The sequence below is a fragment of the Gymnodraco acuticeps genome, unplaced genomic scaffold, assembly GCF_902827175.1.
Source record: "Gymnodraco acuticeps unplaced genomic scaffold, fGymAcu1.1, whole genome shotgun sequence".
Lineage (NCBI taxonomy): Eukaryota > Metazoa > Chordata > Actinopteri > Perciformes > Bathydraconidae > Gymnodraco > Gymnodraco acuticeps.
The window spans coordinates 43,768-64,039 of NW_022989863.1; the positions used below are offsets into that span (position 1 = coordinate 43,768).

Genomic DNA, 20,272 nt, shown 5'->3' on the forward strand with positions numbered 1-20,272 from the left:
TTATTGTTGTGTCTTCTTTCCTACAGTCACAAGAAAACCCAACATTTGTTGCCTTGCTAATCCAGGACACTTTAGTACCATTTTGGTGGTTTATGATGATAATGACGTGAAAAGCTCGACTTAATTGGAATAATAAACTATATAATGTTTTTTAAATAATGTTAAAACAATGTACATTGGCAGTGCACTGTTATATGAACATGTGTATTATCTTGCTGCTGACTACATGCATTTACTCCTTTTTGTGCTACGTTAGCTTAAAGTGCCCTGCTTTTGAGAATCTATTTAGATAACAAACAATATATTGTGTATTTGTTGACAGTTAAATTATTTATATATGAACAAATGCTTGGAGTTTAGTGTCTCAGACAGAGGAAGGAAGTAAATGGTAACTACACATCATATATTTTGTTGATGGATTCATTCACCTTTGTGAACATTGTGCACAGTGTATTGTGACATAATATGGGCTGTAATAGTAAAGGACAGTTGATCAAAGGAGTGCTGCACCAAGCCTTTTCAGCCTATTTTAGGAGCTGTCCCCCATTTGGAAGATCGTCCGTTCTGATGTCAACATGTGGATGCATCGTTGTTATAGGTAGGACCAATTGTGTGTGTGTGTGTGTGTGTGTGTGTGTGACCTAGCATTACTATCCTTGTGGGGACCTACATCTGTTTACACAGTCACATGTGGGGACTTGCCTCCCTTATGGGGACATAAGGGAGGTCCCCATGAGGGGAATCATTAATTTTAGGGTGAAGACTTGGTTAGGGTTAGGCATGTGTTGGTTATGGTTAAGGTTAGGATAAGTCTCCAGGAAATGCATCTGAAGTGATGTGTGTGTGTGTATATATCCTAGCATTACTATCCTTGTGGGGACCTACATCTGTTTACACAGTCACGTGTGGGGACTCACCTCCCTTATGGGGACATAAGGGGAATCATTAGGGTTAGGCATGTTATGGTTAAGTCTCCAGGGCCCAGGAGTTCAACACTTTTAATCTCAATCAGATCCGATCAGACAAATCGGCCAGATGTTGTCCCTGCCTGATCCAGATTACGATTTTTCAAGATTACTAGATCCTGAATATCAGTGCTTTAATCCGACCGATCGCCATCTAGTGGACATGAAAAATAATACAAGGAAGACAAGAGACCACATTGCAGAGACATCTATAATGTCTAAATATTTTAAAATGTGAAAGGTGATGACAGATGGACTTTTTTTTTGTTGAAGATATTTTTTCTTTAATCTAAATTACATTTGTGATTGACAATCTTTGTTGTGATACTTTTATGAGCATAAACATTTATGTCATCAACATTTGGTTAAAAACAAAATAGGCCACCACGAACATGACCAAATAATGAAAAATAAAATTGATTTGCCATGAAGGCTGAAAATTGTGTATTATTTCAGTTAACAAACTTTTCCATATTATTTATATTGAAACATATTTTTAAATAAATTGTACAGTACATTTTGCTCTGGAAATCCACCCCTCTGGTGGGATCAGGATAATCCAGTTTTTTGGGATCAAACTACCCATTTTGAAGATTTGATCCAGATTAAAGCTTGGATTTGATTTCCTGATCTGATATCAAAGTGACCCTAATCCTATTTTTTGGTTTTGAACTCCCCAAAATCCAAACCTGATCTGATAGGGATTAAAAGTGTTGAACTCCTGGGCCCAGGAAATGCATCTAAATCAATGTAATGGCCCCTGAAGTGATGTATACATTGTGTGTGTGTGTGTATATTAGTCTCCCTATGCAGGTGGTACCTTTGTATGAATGAGTGAATGCTGACTCATACTGTATATGTCAAAGCACTTAGAGGGGTCACAAAGACAGGCGATATAAATACAGTCCATTTAACATTTTAAAATGTTAAATGAATAGCCTCCTTTTCACTTCTCTACTGGAATGTGTTTTGGAAAGTGTCTTAATTGAAAAATGATGTGGTTAGCATATCCTTTAACACCTAAATTGATTTTAAGTAAAAGTGGGAGAGTTAATTATACACATTTTTAATTGACATACATTGAATTATTGGTCATGTTTTTTTATCTCTGTAATGCATTCCCTAACATTTTACGGTAAAACAACGTAGTCAAATAGTAAATAACTTTGAACAAAAGGGTGTACTCTGTATACATAATAACACACACTGAATACAGGAAGCTACTTTTGTCTTCCTTCCTTTGGCATCTTAAAGCAAGACGTTGATGTACACATTTGTCACCTTTATTCCCATACATGTCCATTCATTACAATAGTGGAAATCCATAATAAATAAGCACCATAGATAATCAGCAGTAAGAAACACTGAGCCTCAGCCGTGATACATAAAGGGAAATACATGCCCTCTGTTGGAATTAAAGAACCTGCAATAGATTGAGACCATCATAGCGTGGAGTGGAGAAAAGTACCTTGTAAACCATTGGCTTTGTTTCTTTATAAAATATATAAAAGGAAAAGAAAATACAGTCACATTGTCTAACCAAATGCACATTTTCACTTGTAATTTGTCTCGCAGTTTAACAAACAAGCATCACTTCGGCACATTCGTACGATTGGTGATAAGATGCTAAAAATAATGTTTTAACAATTTGATCACATGCAATTCTCACAAAAGAGATATCTGCTAATCTTCATTTTAGAAACATCTAAGTTTTCAATGAACCAGATCACAGCTAGCTGATGTGATGCAGGCCTGTGTGATGCATCCCATAATGCACCACAGTTCCAGGAAGTAAGACAATAGATGAGCTGAACACCATCATTGATAACTAATCTCCCATCCTTTTTAAATTGTATTTTTTCCATAGGGCTGGTTTCATTAACGACACGTTACATTCACTACAATGATACATTCTCAATTCATAACTTCCATTCAATTCACAAGTGACTTTCACAAGAATTGGCACCTTCTACAGGGATATCGTGTTATTCGTAATCAGCAGTCTGTTGCCAAATGATACAAAGAAAAAGAAATCAATGCAGCCACGGTGTACTATAATGTGAATATATGCACTACATCTCTGGACAAGCAAGCAACACTACATTTCTATTTAAAATCACTTCCCTGAAGGCACGACCAGGAAATTCCATTGTTTCTTTGAGGGCAGTGTTCAGCTTCATGTGCCAAAATCAACATGGCTTCCAGACAGGCCATTCTGATCTTCAGTGGTCCAGCTTTGGTATGTACTGTAATGGCCTCCTGTGTTATAGGCAGCATGCGCGACAGTGAAAATGCTTCAATAATTGTTTCCCGTTGTCCCTGTTGTACGGTAAAGGTATTTTGACATCTGTGTGGATCGGAGTGACCCGGAGACTGAGGCTTTTCCCATCAAAATGCAGATGGTGACGAGGTGTCGATGCACTGGAAGGGCCTGAGGAAAAAGAAGCAGCTTTTTGCAGAGCTTCCACCTTACTGCTCCAAAGGAATCATCTAGTTTGACCCACTTGCTTTCGTGTTTTGATGAACAAACTTCCAGAGTAAAACATCCATACTTGCAGCACAAATATACTATAAATGCAAGCGGAAAACCTCTGCTAAAGCTACCACTGTTAACCGGTCAGTTCACTCAGATTACCAAAAACACATTTTCCCATGTAACTCTAGCCGTGCAGATAACTTGTGTTTTATTTGGACATGTTTTGTTGTGCTCAAATTCAAGCATGTTAAAGCTTTTGCTCACCAAGAGGTTCGTTGTTTTTAGATTTTCCTCAATCTGCCTTTACAAAGTTGACTGTTTCGTAACTTCAAAAACCAAGCAATTTATGCTACCATAACAGGCAAGGGAGAAAATATGCCGTTTTTTAATTTAGGTGAACTGACTTTACAGTTAATACAGCTTTATATTTTAGGAAATACTTCATTCATTAGCCTTGTGGAGAGTTAGAAGATTAGATTGACACTATTCTCATGTCTGTAGGATACATTTAAAGCCACAGCAAGTAGCTAGTTAGCCTAGCTTATCATAAAGGTAGAAAACAGTGGATAGAGTTAGCTTAGCTTAATATAAATATGGAAAACAGTGGAAAAAGTTAGCCTAACATGTTAATAAATCTGCTTGAGAACTGTTGGTTGGCAGACTTAAATGCTATGCTAGCCCTTTTTCCAGTTTTCAATCTCTAATTAAAGCTAAGCTAACTGTAGCTACATATCAATCCAACTGACAATAATATTCTCTCGTCTCACTCTCAGCAAGAAGGCAAATAAGTGTGTATCCCAAAATGTAGCCCTATTCCTTACAGATAGATATCAGTCAGCGGCCTGCTAACGTCAACATGTCCTTCAGTTGCAGAACAAAAAGCATTTGTGTAATGTCCCTATAAGTCGTGGTTAATGTCAGTGCTCTCCAGCATAGAGAATGTCAGAGAAATGACATTATGTCCCACCATCCACATCTTCAGACACTTCAGGCACCTGAACTGTTAAATACTGCCTTCACAAGACAAACCCTGGACTCATCAAGGAGTGTATTCACATCTTAATTCAACGTTCCACTTCAAGCATGCTTCAGAGTCTCCTCTCTCTGATCTCCATATTTCTGTTCGTCCTGAATGTACACAAATATGGCCGGTTCCTTCAACGCCCTGATACACCAAGGAGGATGTGTTCAAAGACCCCCAGAAAGACAAAACCCTGACAGTTTTGGCCACATGCCGTATCAAATGTCACTAGTCCTCGCACCCAGAGCCAGATCTCCCAGCGTGGAAAAGAAATCCTCCATCTCCTTCTCCAGAAGCCGGTTGCGGTTCTCCGCGTCCTCCCGCGCTCGCTCAGAGTTTCGTAGTTTGATCTCCAGCATGCGTTGCTTCTTCTTCTCCTGCTCCATCTCTTGTTCCAGACGCTCCATCTGCGCACACAAAGCGGCGCTGGACTCCTCCAATCTGAAGGACGAGGCACATCAGAAAGAGAAAAGTCATTGACAGTCACCTTTTCTGATATTGGTTTGATTACAATATTCTTTGGTGGTATTTGGACACAACTAAAAGCTGCATTTTTCAATCGAAAATACAACATCTTTAAAGTTTTAAATAACAATCACATCAATTTGTATCTAGCTATTCATGTAGTTTCGCTTTCATGTTTTTCCTAGTTTTGGTATATCTTATGGCGCATTTCCACTACAGCGCGGTTTAAGCGTGCCCGGTCCTTTTTTGGTTGCGTTTCCACTTGGCGTAGTTCCGGCTAGCGGATACTTTTTCACAGTTTTCTGGCCCTCCAAAATCGAGGTTTTTTCCGGGCCAACAACCGGGCTGAGTATGCTAAACTAGTGAGAGAATCTACAACAAAATGAACATATTTTACCGTGATTTAATTGTAATACACGTTTCAAAATGATGCCGAAGTAACAACATACTGATACCGGTTAGTAAAACCATGAATTAATGAAAGTCTGCAGACAGACGGCAGGCGAAAAACCTTTTAAAATGCATGTTTTTCTGAATGGAAATCGGCTAAGCTAACGTTGTAAATGCTCCGACCGTCCACACTCACAACAACGGCCTACAGACATAAATAAACCAGCGATTGTATTCTTCATGACACAGGCAGTCTGTGGTTTGTACTTGTTTAACTTCTGTCTAGTTTCTGAACAGATATGAGGAGCTGTGAGCTCTGAGGGCTAACAGCTAACGGCTGATGTTGGTTTTGTGTTTCGCATTGAAGATGACGTCACGGCTCCGCCTACACTGCGTTACTATAGTTACTGCCCCAGCTACTAAACTGTAATGGAAAAGCAGCATAAAGTGAGCCAGTCCTAACAAGGAATAAGGAGGCCTAGCCATACCGTACTAAGCCGAGTGAAGCCCTGCAATGGAAATGCGCCATTAGTGAACATTAGTTTGGGAAGCTACTGGGTCTCTCTGTTGTATCTAATTTAGCGCATGTCGTTTTAGGTGCTCCTGAAAACCCTTTTTTGTTTTGTTTAACATCACATTAAAGTAAATATCTTGAAGTTTTTGACTGATAAAACATGACATTTAAAGACATAACCTTGGACTTTGAGAAACTGTTAATTGCTGCCCTTATTGAGATGCACTATGGGAAATGTGGGGTCAAATGTTTCTGGGACTTGACCCAGGGGTACTAGCATATTTTAGAGTTAAGTGGGAATATGTTCAATGCCTATCTTCCTAAATGTATTCCTATAACATAACTCAATTACAGATAATGCTTAGTAACACATCCAAGTTGAATCATGTGGGGTAAAATAAGGGAGCCGATTGCTATTCTAGAGCAGAGTAGTTCCAAACCATGGACCAATTTTCCTTATCATAAAAGCAAATCTACCCCCATGTGACGAAGTTCAGGAACCCAGACTGACTTTTGGATCCTGCCCTCGTATGAAGTCTTCTGTTTCCTCAGATCGTCACATAGAAATGCAACAATTTTTAAGTTTTAAATAACACTCACCTCAGATCGTACCTAACCATTTAGGTCATTTTGGTTTACCGTTGCCCTATTTGGAGATACCTTAAAGGAAACTCCTTTGTGAAGCTAACTTTGGAACTCTTTTTGGACCTGTCTTTTCAAGTCCTGTATTAAAGCGAACATTTTCTATTTTTGGCTGACAAAACCTTTAGACTTTAGAGACGTAAGCTTAGACTTGGGATTCGACAGGGATCGATTTTTTTCCGCTATATATAACATATTTTAAAAACTGTTCTATAAGGAAAGAAATCGATAGTTGAAGCCCTAATTGAGTTGCACTTTGGGAAATGTAGGATCCAGTGTTTCTACAGTTTGGTGACTAGCACATTATAGCGTCAAGTAAGTACATTTTCATTGCCTGTGTTTGTATATGTATTCCTGTTACATAACTCATTAACAGAAAATGCCCAGTTACAATTTGAGAGTGGTTCCAAATGATGCCCCAATTTACTTATCATAAGCAAATCTACCCCCATGTGACGAAGTTCAGGACTTACTTTTGGATCCTGCCCTCGTATCCCGTCTTCTGTTTTCTCAGCTCGTCCTTCAGTCCCTCCACCAGCCCGCTGAGACTCAGGTTCATCCCGTCCCCGTCCTCGGACATGATGATGGACGGCACCCCGCTGGCCATGGCCGTGTTCCCGTTCTCGCTGCAGGCTCCGCTGCTGCTGCACAGCTCCATGGCCTCGCAGCTGTCTTGCTCCGAGCCCGGGTCCGTGGTCATCCCACCCCCTCCGTCCATCTCCCTCTGGCTCTCCGCCCACTCCCCTTTGTCCTCCCCACCTTCTTCGCCCGCCACTCCGCAGTTGTTCTGGTTGGGCGAGGGCTCACTCCCCGAGTCTGGGATGGAGATCTCGCAGGAGGAGGAGGACCAGGGTGTGCTGGGCGACACTGGGAACGCTGCCCATGCTGGAGGAGGAGGTGACGTTGTCGTAGGTGGACAGTCTTTGAGAGGAGCCCGTGGAGTCTCGATCTCTGGCCGATCTTTCTCCTGAGGAGGTGCGCCGGTGTCCCCTTAAAGAGGACAAAACCATTCATGAGCCAGTTACCTCCACCTCCTCCTCCTCCTCCTCCTCCTCCACCACCCCCTCCTCCTCCTCCTCCAGTGGAAGTCACACTTGGATCCGCCACAGAGGGGACGGGTTGTTTGCCTTGCGGTTGGGAACGAGGCGCCGAGGAGCTTTTAAAAGAGTATTTCCAGGAGGGTATGTTCTTTCCCTGTTTGCTCGGGCTGACCACCAGCTCTCCTTTCCCTGACGGAGACCCCAGCTTTGGTCCAGGGTTCAGGTTGGGGGTCTGCGTGGGAGTGAAGGCTGCTGCACACAGCTTGGCGTCCAGCGACGAGGCACTGCTGTGCAGCTCCTGGTCGGGGGGGTTGGACACCGGGCAGGTCTGTAGGTCCTCCTCTGAGATCCAGGCCCCCAGGCTGCGGTGCTGCTGCCCCACGACAGGGAGCTCTGATTGGGGCACGGTGAGCACCTCGGGGTCCCTCCCTGAGTAAAAGCGGTTGTGTTCCCTGATGAGGATCGTCATCAGGTGCTGGACCATAGACGTGCCTACAGGTCGGACAGAGGACATCAGAAATGTACAGCGGCAATATTTCAGTTTATCCTGCAGCTACAAATGTAGGTTATATATTTACAACATGGCTTATAAAATATATCTCTGTTAGGCTATAACAGTAGATAATATAACAATATTTTTAGGCAATGATGACAGTTTCATATCTGCTCAAAAACAACACATTTGGACTTAACCATTTCATACACTCGTGAATTTTTTTAGTAAAGTTATTTGTATTTTAAGAAACACAGCTCATATAAGACATTTAGGGTGCTCTTACTTTTGAAATTCCTCGTGGAAATGTCCTGATATTGTTAGGAAAGTTAGCTCATATGTAATCTATACCTTAGTCTTGTTCGCAGTGAACGTGGTTCTTACCTTCCATGATGGTGAGCGGGTCCTCCATCTTGGGTCGGAGGATATTTGGTCCAAATACTGTGGCCAGGTTTTGGACCCCCATCTTGTTTTCACCGCAGTGAGACTGGACCTCATCGAGGAATCTGAGCAGAGAACGCCAACAGTTAAAAGATGGAACAGACATTGTTCTAAAAAAATGACAACATTATGAGATAAAATACTTACTTGCATATGTACGTGAGGAGATTGTAGTTGGGTAGAGGTAGAGTGTTAACCTGTCTTCCCAGCTCCTGGACCCCCTGGGAGGAGATTGAACAATTGTCACACACACACACGCCAGCCAAAGCAGCATTTCCCCCCAGGACCACCCAAATACCTCACAGCCAATAATGTCTACATTACAGTACAGGTGAGTACTCTCAATACTCGGTTCTGGCAAGTATAGCACGCACACACACACACACACACACACACACACACACACACCACACACACACACACACACACACACACACACACACACACACACACACACACACACACACACACACACACACACACACACACACACACACACCACACACACACACACACACACACACACACACACACACACACACACTCACACTCACACTCACACTCACACTCACACTCACACTCACACTCACACTCACACTCACACACACACACGCACACACTCTTACCTCCTCCTCATCTTTGGCCAGAAGCTGTGCACAGGTCAGAAAGTCTTCGTATTTGGAGAAGGGAATGACGGGTTCAGGCAGCTCTCGCAGGTACAGCTTCAGCAGCGACGCCACCGTGTGGACGTCTGTGTTACTGCGAGTAATTATATAGAGAGAAAGGTGTTTACTTCTATCATTTGTATCCTTAAGAAGAGGCACTTTAGTTTTCATTTTAATAACTCAGTTTGTCCATACATGTAGTTTGTTCAAAATATAAACCTTTAAAAAATATATATTATCAACAAGAAAATAAATACTAAGAAACATGTCTCATCGCATTCCTTTAATCAGGAAGTAAATACAAATAAATAATACAAAAAAACAACAACAAATACATATTTAAATGTTAATGTAAAAATAAATCAAAATTCATAAAAATAATAATAATAACACATTATTACTTTTAATGTTACAATAAAAAAAACTACACATAAATAATTACAAAAAGACAAGATAAATAATATAGTAAGAATAAATCAAAATTCATAAAAATAAAAAAGATATTAAGGGGGATTTTTTATTAAAAAACACTGACATATTTAGAGTTATATTAAATAGCAGTATACTCTTCTCTCTCTACCTGTCGAACAGAGGCTTGTCTCCGCAGTCGAAGGCCTCCTGCAGCTCCTTCACCAGGTTGGCCTGCCCTGGCATCCTGAACAGACCCTCCTCATCCAGACCCCTCTCCCTGATGAAGTCCACGCACTGCTCCACCAGCAGGGGGGCCAGCCGGGGGCCGAACTTCTTCTCATACTGCACCGTGTCCTCCAGACGCTGGCCAAATATCCCTGTGGACAGACGGAGGAAACTTTTAGCTTATTGTTTGGGCTTTAGGTCCGTCAGAGAGGAGGATACACTGGACGGGAAGCTTCAATCTAAAAGAGGAAACTCCAAATATGACTTGATATTTTGGACGTTTGCAGAGAAGAAGTACTCATATATTTTTGTTTAGTTAAAAGTACATTATTAGCATCAAATTATAATTAAAAATACCAAAAGTAATTGACTAATTATGCATAAACTTATATTCCTCGAATTAACCTAAACTTTGCCTGTTTTTAAAAATATTTGTAGCTTTGTCCCTCACTTGAGACCATTTTGTTTTGTTGATGTCAAGTTATGATTTTGCCTCTGTTGGAGAAAATACAAGGTGTCTTCTTTACTATGGGTTTTCTGATGGGCATGATACTGTGTGTGACCTTGCACTGTGTGACCTTGCACTGTGCGATCTTGCAGCTGCCTCCTCGTAGATAGGAGAAGGCAGGGCATCATTCATGTTGTTGATACCAACGAGAGCACACACACTTTGCCTCCTCTCCTCTTTGAGGGGCAAAGAGCAACACTGCCTTTCCAGAGATGTCCCGACACCTTCCCGACGCCTGGTGACGCCAAACCGATTTACGACACTGTTTGGTACCTCCTGACTTTAGACTATATAAGCTTGATGCTCCTTTGAGCAGCATACCTCGTGTGTGTGAGTTGAACCATATCCTTTGTATGTGACTTAACTCCGCTCCTTCTTGCAAGACTAAATTAGTACCTGACTATTGATTCTCATCCCGGAGTCGAGAGATATTTTCCTAACAGCCTCTGTTAATGCATTGGGCATACCTTTTTTTTTCAGAGAGGAGGGTAAACTGGACTATTGTGAAGCTTTGAACAGAAAGAGGTATCCTAAAATCATAGTTTCTATTTTGGACGTATGCAGAGGTGGATGAAAACTCATATCTAGCAGAAACTCTCTGAGTCAGATCATAATGTGGTCCAGCAGACTGATTGGTGAGCCACAGCTAAACCTGGAGACCCTGTACCTCAGGCAGTGCTAAACCTGGAGACCCTGTACCTCAGGCAGTGATAAACCTGGAGACCCTGTACCTCAGGCAGTGATAAACCTGGAGACCCTGTACCTCAGGCAATGATAAACCTGGAGACCCTGTACCTCAGGCAGTGATAAACCTGGAGACCCTGTACCTCAGGCAGTGATAAACCTGGAGACCCTGTACCTCAGGCAGTGATAAACCTGGAGACCCTGTACCTCAGGCAGTGATAAACCTGGAGACCCTGTACCTCAGGCAGTGATAAACCCGGAGACCCTGTACCTCAGGCAGTGATAAACCTGGAGACCCTGTACCTCAGGCAGTGATAAACCTGGAGACCCTGTACCTCAGGCAGTGAAACACCTGGAGACCCTGTACCTCAGGCAGTGATAAACCTGGAGACCCTGTACCTCAGGCAGTGATAAACCTACTATTCTATTAGGCTTTTAATTGTACTTTCTACCGTTTTCAGATCAGATCAAGACATGTTTATATCGAGCCATTTTCTCACGTTTGCCCTTTGTGTAAATACAAGCTATTTTCCTGGTTTGCAACCACAGAAAAACATTTGGGATATATTAGACAATACTGAAAAATAATCACTTTGGTCTTTAAGTAATCAGAGCAACCTTTTAAAGACTCAAGCACAGGGGCTTAAAGGTAAGCACAAGGGTTTAAAGATTAGAACAATGTCTGCTTTCTTTATTCTAATTGTCTGCTATCAGTTTATTGTTACCTGTGGTCAGGCTGCAGCAGTCGCAGCTGGCCGACAGCTCGCAGTAATCGTAATAAGTGACGGAGCAGGAGCTGCACAGCCTCTCGTTATACATCCCAAAGCCACATTTCACCAGGTTGATCCAGTCCGGCTCAGGCATTTATCTCCACTGATGGATTAATCCCTCATCTACGATACGCTACGATATTTACAAACTCCCGTACAGAGCTTCAGCTGAGGAAAGCGACTCAGAGGAAGCACAGCTGACGGGGGTCAGAGTGTGTGTTGCTGTTAACGACGGGCTATATGTTAGCGACACATCTATTCTGGACCGAGAGCCGTGAGACAGACCCCCCCCCCCTTTAATGTGGCTGGAAATATGAGACCACCAGAGTGAGGTAACCCAGCGGATATCACCTTATATATATAAAACTGTTAAACACCTGAACTAAGACCGTTAAACTCCTGAACTTTTCTGTTTGCAACTTATATCAATATTCCAATTACTAGACTATTCTGCATCTTCTATTATATTATATTTGATCTACTTGCACTATTATCCGTTTATTGTGTTGCGCAGTTGGAGGAGCCTGTGACCTAAGATGTTCATTGTCATAACTACACTGTAGCTCTGCACACATGACAATACAAGCCTTGACACCTTGATATATTAGTGTTTCTGATTGAAAGGAAAAGCCTCTTTCTGGCAGTGAGAGAAGAAATCTGATGAACACTTTACCCTTCTGGAAATAATCTAAATAATGAGAAATGTTTCCTGAAATAATGACTTACTGTATCGAAATAATACAAGACTTGCTCTGAATAATTAATCAATAACTCAAAAATAATGAGAAGTGTATAAATAATGACTTTCATAGGTCATATATTTTCAAAGTCAATATATTTCGGATTATTTATAGAAGGTTTCTCATTATTTAGGATAGTAGGTTATGACTTTGAGAAACGTAGATTTGATAAAATAATTATAGATTGAAGATGATTTTAAAAACCACATATGATATATTTAGCGTTGTTTCTGTTTTATATCAAAGCCAGGGACTTCAAATGAATGCAGCATTGCATTTATACACTTTTTAGAAAATCATTGAATGCGCTTTAAAGGGGCTAACACGCTTAATTATTAACAGTTAATAAACACAACACATTGTAATATAAATATCCTTCTGTTACTGCTTACTTTGAGTGAAAATACCACGTATCTTAAGTGTACACCTCTTAAAGTAGAAGCATTTGTTTTATGTAATTGTTGTACATCACTCAGTAATACATGTGTTCAATCAAACTAATGAAATACAAATCATTAGCTCTAGTTGGCAGCTCTGTCTCCTCGCTGCCAACAGGGTTTGAACCGGTCAGATTAAAAGTGCAGATTTAAATCCATACACTGCATCACTGCTCTGTTATCTCCATCTATCCCTCTATGAATATAGCGATCCTTTGTAACCCGACCCCACGCTGTTCAGCTGCTCACGTCCCACTTCACACCCAGACTATATTTCTGGCCTCCCGTCAAGTACACTAGTTAGAGCGTCGGAGCAGACAGGGTGAGAACTAACCGCACACCCTGCTGCGAAGAGAGGAAATTAGACTTTAAAACGAGGCAGGAAACCCTCCGTTTGATTCAAAAACTAAAATGCATCCATGCTCTGCTGAAACCTGTGATCTATTACTCATTCAACTCAAATCAAACACCACCCAAACGAAGCATCTACTTGGGAGTTTCTGCGAGTGATTGACAGCTAACTGTGATCACATTTCCCTCAGGTACACCAGGAATAGAGAGGGTGAGAATTAACTGCAGGCTGAAGACATGAGACACAGTAGGGAGGTGATACTCTGCAAGCGTGGGGTTAAGTTTGTAACTTATACACAGTGTAAAGGCACCAAAGTGTCATCTTTGAAAAGTGCCAGCAGGGTAGAAAGGAAATGAGGACTTCCTTTTTTAAGGGCTTTTAATTGGCATGTCAATATACTTTGAAACTTCTGTTTTTCCCTTGATTACTTTCCCACAGAAGGCCAATGTGTCCTGGAAAAAAGCAACGCTGAAAATGCCAAAATAAATGTCAAAGTAAAGTACGTAAGTAATAGTGTATGTAGGACTGTAGCACCACGGCCCCTGGTAGACCACCACCACACCAGATGGGACATCAACACTGACTATTTACTGTTTTACAATAGAAACGGATGTGCAATGTTTCATATTTAAAAAAAAATTGTAACTGGCTTCTACTGTTTTCATGCACTATTGCAGTGCTTCTCAAACTTTTTTCAGTCATGTACCCCCTTTGAAACATTTTTTCAGCCAAGTACCCCCTTACCGACCCCGAAAATGTTTGATCGAAAAAGCCTATACAAATAATTCCAATATAGTGATGTTCCCTCAGTGTGTGATTTATTAACTCCTTCATGCACGCATTACAACAAAATGGATATTTTCATGTTATGCATGAAAATAGAAAAACTATTTAAACTGATTTTTCAAAGGAGTTTTTCAACTGAAGTAATATCTGTTTAACAAACCAATGAACAAAATGATATATTATGCAAAACTATAAGATAAAATACACCAATTTGACACGAGGTTTCTAGGAATATTTTATATAAAATTGTGTTTTCTATTTAACTTATTGTACTAAGATTATTTTTGTAATTATGCATGGTATTTTTTTAATTAACTTTTTTTTGTTTTTTAAATCTCATGTACCCCCTGCAGTACCCCAACGTACCCCCAGGGGTCCGCGTACCCCCATTTGAGAATCACTGCACTATTGTTTCAACATATGTTTTTACTTCTGGTTGCTTTTTCATTATTCATTCATTCAGATGTATGTCACTATTTTGCAGAGATGGAGCACTCGAGTCCTGGACTCGGACTCGAGTGCCGATATTCGGGACTCGTGACTTGACTCGGACTTGGACTCGTGAATTCTCGCGCACGATGACTTGGACTCGAACTCGAACACAGGTAATGATGACTCGGACTCGACTCGGACACTCCTTGGGTGACTCAGACTTGGACTCGACTACGACTCTCCCTAGGTGACTCGGACTCGAAGAGTGGTGACTCGAGAGTGACTTGGACTCGTGAATTGGTGACTTGACTACAACACTGTTATCTTGTACGAGGTTGCTACTTAACTACCTTTGATGTGTTTTATTTTATTAACGTGCGCTTGCCTCTTATCATATGGAAAATATAATTGAAAAGCCATGCTAAAGTAAATCTTAAAAAAGTCATAGTCGAAAAATATCACAAAAATGGTCACAGTACCGTTTTTCAAAATCATTAAAACACCCGTCCCGTTTGAAGTCAAAGACATTCAAGAATGTAAATGTGTAAAGTGTTTCTAGTGTCAGTCCAAAGCTCTGCTCTACCTCCTCCAAACGGCGCCCAGATGACGCGTCGGATGGCCTTCACCCAGTCGTCCATGTCAGTCTGAGAGTTGGCCATCAGCAGGAAGGACTCATGGCTGACGGGGGTCCGCTCCTTCTCTCCCGTTCCTCCTGCAGGGACACGTTAGATTCGATTCGATTTAATAGGGGGAAATTCATTTTCACAGCACTGTACACAGTATACTTAAACAACAAACAATAACACAGACAACAACAGATGAAGGACTGGATTACCTAAAGCCAGTTGAGTAGCACTTGAAATGTTTGGCTCTATGAAACCTGATATACTTATATGATTCTGTTTTCTTCAAGGTTGTGTCTTCCTGGTCGAATGTACTTATTGTAAGTCGCTTTGGACAAAAGCGTCAGCTAAATGCAATGTAATGTAATGTAATGTAATGAAGGGGAGGAAGAGAGCAGGGATTTACAGAACAGTGGCTTTTATCCTAAAACTAACCCAGTGGTATTTTGACTAGTAGACGAATGAGAATTCTGAACCGAACGCAAGAGTCTCTGTTTCTGTTTGTCAGACTTAATCACAATCCTGCAGTCACATGAAAACAGGGGCAGATGTTTTTTTAAAAAGACACATATTGAGGGTTTCAAAAATCTAGAATAACCTAAAACTAAAACAAGTGTGGACGTAGCAATAGTGTAGCCAAAAAGTAGATTTTCCAATGTCTAGTAGTGCACGAATTATAAGAAATATCATGTTGTACTACTTTAAATATCACTATCAGACTTCTCCAGTTGAATACTTTACTTACATGTTATATTTTGACTGGGTTTTCATCAAACTAACCAACATGACACTCCAACATATGAGCATTTGGGGTTCAGTATCTTGAAAGACGAGGGCTTGAACCGACAACCTTCAGATATATAGATCAGAATCAGATTACCTTTATTTGGGGACATTTGCATTTGTTACAGCAAGAAAAAAGAAAAAGACAGCTTAATATGAACCAAGAAGCACGCATACAAAATGAAACACTGAGCCATGACCACATTGCGCCATATTAGTCCGTATTACACATTTCTCTGATTCAATATGAAAATGATGCATTATCTAGCAATACATCTACAGATACAAGAGACAAGGTTAGTCAAATAAACACCTAATTGTGTATTTTCGATGTTCCAATGTTCGAAAGAAGATATGTTATGGAAACAAAATAGCCCAATGTCTCAAAACTGATGAGTGCATTAAAAAAGACAATGTTTACGTCTTTAAAAAAACAGAAAGACTGACTGTTTATTAGTTATCTTTGAACAAAACAGGGAATCAAGTGGGTTTCACATCGATTCAAACCAGTGTGCTATGAACACTTCTCACCACTAGATGGCACACATGTCTCATTCTCTATTTCTGAACTCATTCGTCCTGTAATTATGGCCCCAGTTCATATTTCATTTAAGGCATTTAGCCGGTGATCGAGAGCTGCTTTTACTTAGTGCCGAGGTAGTTTTTATTAGTTTAACCTCATAACCATAAGTGAGGCACGCAGAGATCACAGCTGCGTCACAACATGAAACACAAGTGAGAAACACGATCATCTGCTGCGTTAAAAAACACATTAACACCATAGGCTGCACACATGTCTAATAATCCTCACCGCGACACATTTATCCATTTCCTCCTGTCGCACATTTAAATAACCCGCAGGATATGTCATCTGTTCCCCGTGTGTGTGAGCCATTAGTGCCGGGGGTGCTGTTTCCAGTCATTTAGCTGCGAGGGGGGGGGGGGGCAAATATAACCAGCAGTGCCATAAAGCTAAGAGCCATTGTCACCCAGCTTTGCAAACTCACACCGTCATGATGAACAACACTGGGGTCTGTGTACAGATGTGGCTCCAGGGGTCGTGGAGTAGTAAACTGAGGATTTCATTTGATATGTCGCCCTCATTCACGCATTGTGTGTGTATCAGGGTTCATACACTTTTCACCAATGATTATCAATGACTTCTCCAGGACCTTTACCTAACTTTCCATGACCAAAAACATTACTCTTTCTCAGCGTACCACTGAAAATGGTTTATTTGAACATGGAACAGGAAAATAAGGTCTGCATATGAAACATGTTGGTCCTATTTAAAACAAATCCAAGAGTTAGCTTACTAGCTTCTACACGCTAAAGCAACTCAAATCTCTCACCAGCAAAACACCCCGTCAGTTAAATGCCATTTTACGTTTCATTACTATACGATACAGTATTTATTATCGTTATAGTATTACTATTTTGGCTATTAGATAAAATCTAAATTATATTTGATGCAACTTTAGTTCAATTTCCATGACTTTTCCAAAACGTTGGGAAAACATATTGTTTTCCAGGGCCTGGAATTTGCATTTTGAATTTCCATGACTTTTCCAGGTTTTTAATGACCGTATGAACCCTGGTGTATGAATATGAGCTAAATGAGTGCTCACACACACACACACACACACACACACACACACACACACACACACACACACACACACACACACACACACACACACACACACACACACACACACACACACACACACACACACACACACACACACACACACACACACACACACACACACACACACACACACACACACACACCAAATCCATCCCAACATAGCCGACAGACACCAAAACATTTAAAACTTCCAAGACTAAATAATGACGAGTACAAGGATCCTTTTTGAAAGCAAGTTAAAACTGACTGCAAGAAAACGTTTCCTCTCCAAGTCATTTTAAATTCAACGTTGCGATCATCAGACATAAGATGACATTTGAGTCGACAGAAATGTGAATGTTTACGGATATTGTGTGTAAAGCTCATAGCTTTTTGAGTGTCTGACATTTCAGAACTGAAGCTATAACTCTTCAAAGCTTCAGCTTCTAAATGCCAGACTGAAGGCAGGTGCGCAGTTGTTTGTGAGAGGGAGAGTAGAAAGGAAATGGAATTCTGATAGTGCTGAAACGTCTTCCTATGTTATGGTGTGAGATTGTTAATCTTTCAATATGGGGACGAAGATAGCGGCACTCAACATGAGGCGAGAGTCAGGTAAACATGTTGGATCATCTTTAGGTTTGAAACATCTTCTCAAAGGGTCAGTCTGGGTCATGTCCCACTTTGTAGTGTTGTTATCAAGCCGGTTTGAATGCTATATTTAGGTTGAAACCCCTATTTCCTTGTAGATAGAAACATTATTATACAGCTATTAATTACAAAATACAATGTGTGCCAAAATGAAGTTACTCATGGATACTAAATATTAAAAAGCCCAAGCAAAAACACAACATATGTGAATTTGGGGTTCAGTATCTTGAAAGACAACTTCTGAGCTTGAACCGATAACCTTCATCGATCAGAATCAGATACTTTTCAGATCTGACTGCCATGTTTTTCACCCAGCATGCACTGCTCTGGACACAACTAGCTCCCACCAACATTATATCTACTGCTAGAGTGAAACACAGCGCAGCAGACACTGAAGCAGACAATAGGTAACTGTGAGAGCTGACCTGTCATAACAACGACAGTAACTGCCAAGAAAAAGTCATTATTAGCGGCTTAAAACATATCTGAAAGTCACCAGATGTGATTACCTCCACCAAGGAGTTACTGCTTTGTTTGTCAGCAGGATTTCAGAAAGACTACTGGCCTGATTCTCATAACATGTAGTGCTTGTTGCAAAGCCAAGGAAGTACAGTACCATTTGGAGGACATACAGTCATGATACGTGCGTTGCTTCTTAGATACACAGATCAGTGTTGCAAAGGAATATATCATAAAGTTAGATTAGTGATTCAAACCAATCTCCTATGTTGGGCAACAATTGATCTACTTTCGCAATCTTGCAGAAGTTACATCTTGGCACATAAAGTCACTCTGCTGTCGATCCGTCTTCCGATTCATAACAAATCTAAAATACATGATCCTCTAAGAGTAGTTTCAGTTTAAACGTGTAATCATCTCAATATATTCAAGGCTTTCATTGTCGTGTGTATCAATACCTCCATATCCGTATATCAATATAAATCTGAGGTCACAGGCTCCTCCCACAGAGCAACACCGTCAAATAGTTAAAGTAAGTAATACAAATAAAATAGAAATAGAGCAAGGAGAGTCTACAAGTAATTGGAATATGTATAGACTCTCCTTGCATCTACTATTTCTTGCAAATAAGCATTAGCTAAAGAAGGCAGGAGGATGTTGCAATGCCTTAAACACAAGCAATCAAAGCCAAAGGAAGCTTGAACCCACTTTACATACATTTCCATCAATCATTCTCCAAGCTACTCACACTCCAGGCTCCACTACACGAGTTAACATCTCCATCCTCTGCTTCTGTTACCTTGCAGGTGAAGTTTCTTCAGTCTGAGCGGCTTGCAGCACAGCGGCCCCATGTCGGAGATCATGAACCCAGATCAGAACGCAGATCAGAACGCAGATCAGAACCCAGATCAGAACCCAGATCAGAACGCAGATCAGAACCCAGATCAGAACCCAGATCAGAACGCAGATCAGAACGCAGATCAGAACCCAGATCAGAACCCAGATCAGAACGCAGATCAGAACGCAGATCAGAACCCAGATCAGAACCCAGATCAGAACGCAGATCAGAACGCAGATCAGAACCCAGATCAGAACCCAGATCAGAACGCAGATCAGAACGCAGATCAGAACGCAGATCAGAACCCAGATCAGAACCCAGATCAGAACGCAGATCAGAACGCAGATCAGAACGCAGATCAGAACCCAGATCAGAACGCAGATCAGAACGCAGATCAGAACCCAGATCAGAATCCAGATCAGAACGCAGATCATGTACCCAGATCAGTCCGCAGGTAGCACCGACGGCCAAGCAGTGAGGCATGCTCGATGATGCTAGCGCTAAACAAAAGCCGTCAAAGTAATCCTCATTCACTCCCATCCATTCATTCACTCTGTCTTCCTCCCGTTGGGTTCATTCAGCAGAGCGGGCAGCAGGTCCGTTCCCTCGGACCCCCTGGGGAGAAGAAAATCCCTGAGGAGGAGCAACAAGGCTCTCTCTTTCTCTGTCTGAGAGTGTGTGTGCAGTAGCAGGGAGATGGGCTGTCCTCTGATCTTTGCCAAACAAACTTCTACACACACACACACACACACACACACACACACACACACACACACACACACACACACACACACACACACACACACACACACACACACACACACACACACACAC

General features: G+C 41.2%; 1 protein-coding gene across 1 annotated transcript; it reads right to left on the minus strand.

Moving 5' to 3' along the window:
* Nucleotides 1-2,232: 2,232 nt before the first annotated feature.
* Nucleotides 2,233-15,169, minus strand: si:dkey-191m6.4 (rho GTPase-activating protein 22; the record flags this gene model as incomplete). Its single annotated transcript, XM_034195712.1, is given in 9 exon segments — nucleotides 2,233-4,903; nucleotides 6,947-7,332; nucleotides 7,334-7,477; nucleotides 7,479-8,005; nucleotides 8,391-8,512; nucleotides 8,595-8,668; nucleotides 9,074-9,206; nucleotides 9,693-9,900; nucleotides 15,041-15,169. Coding segments are annotated over 9 exon segments (1,946 nt in total), but the record flags the coding sequence as incomplete, so codon positions are not given.
* Between the last annotated feature and the right edge of the window lie 5,103 nt (nucleotides 15,170-20,272).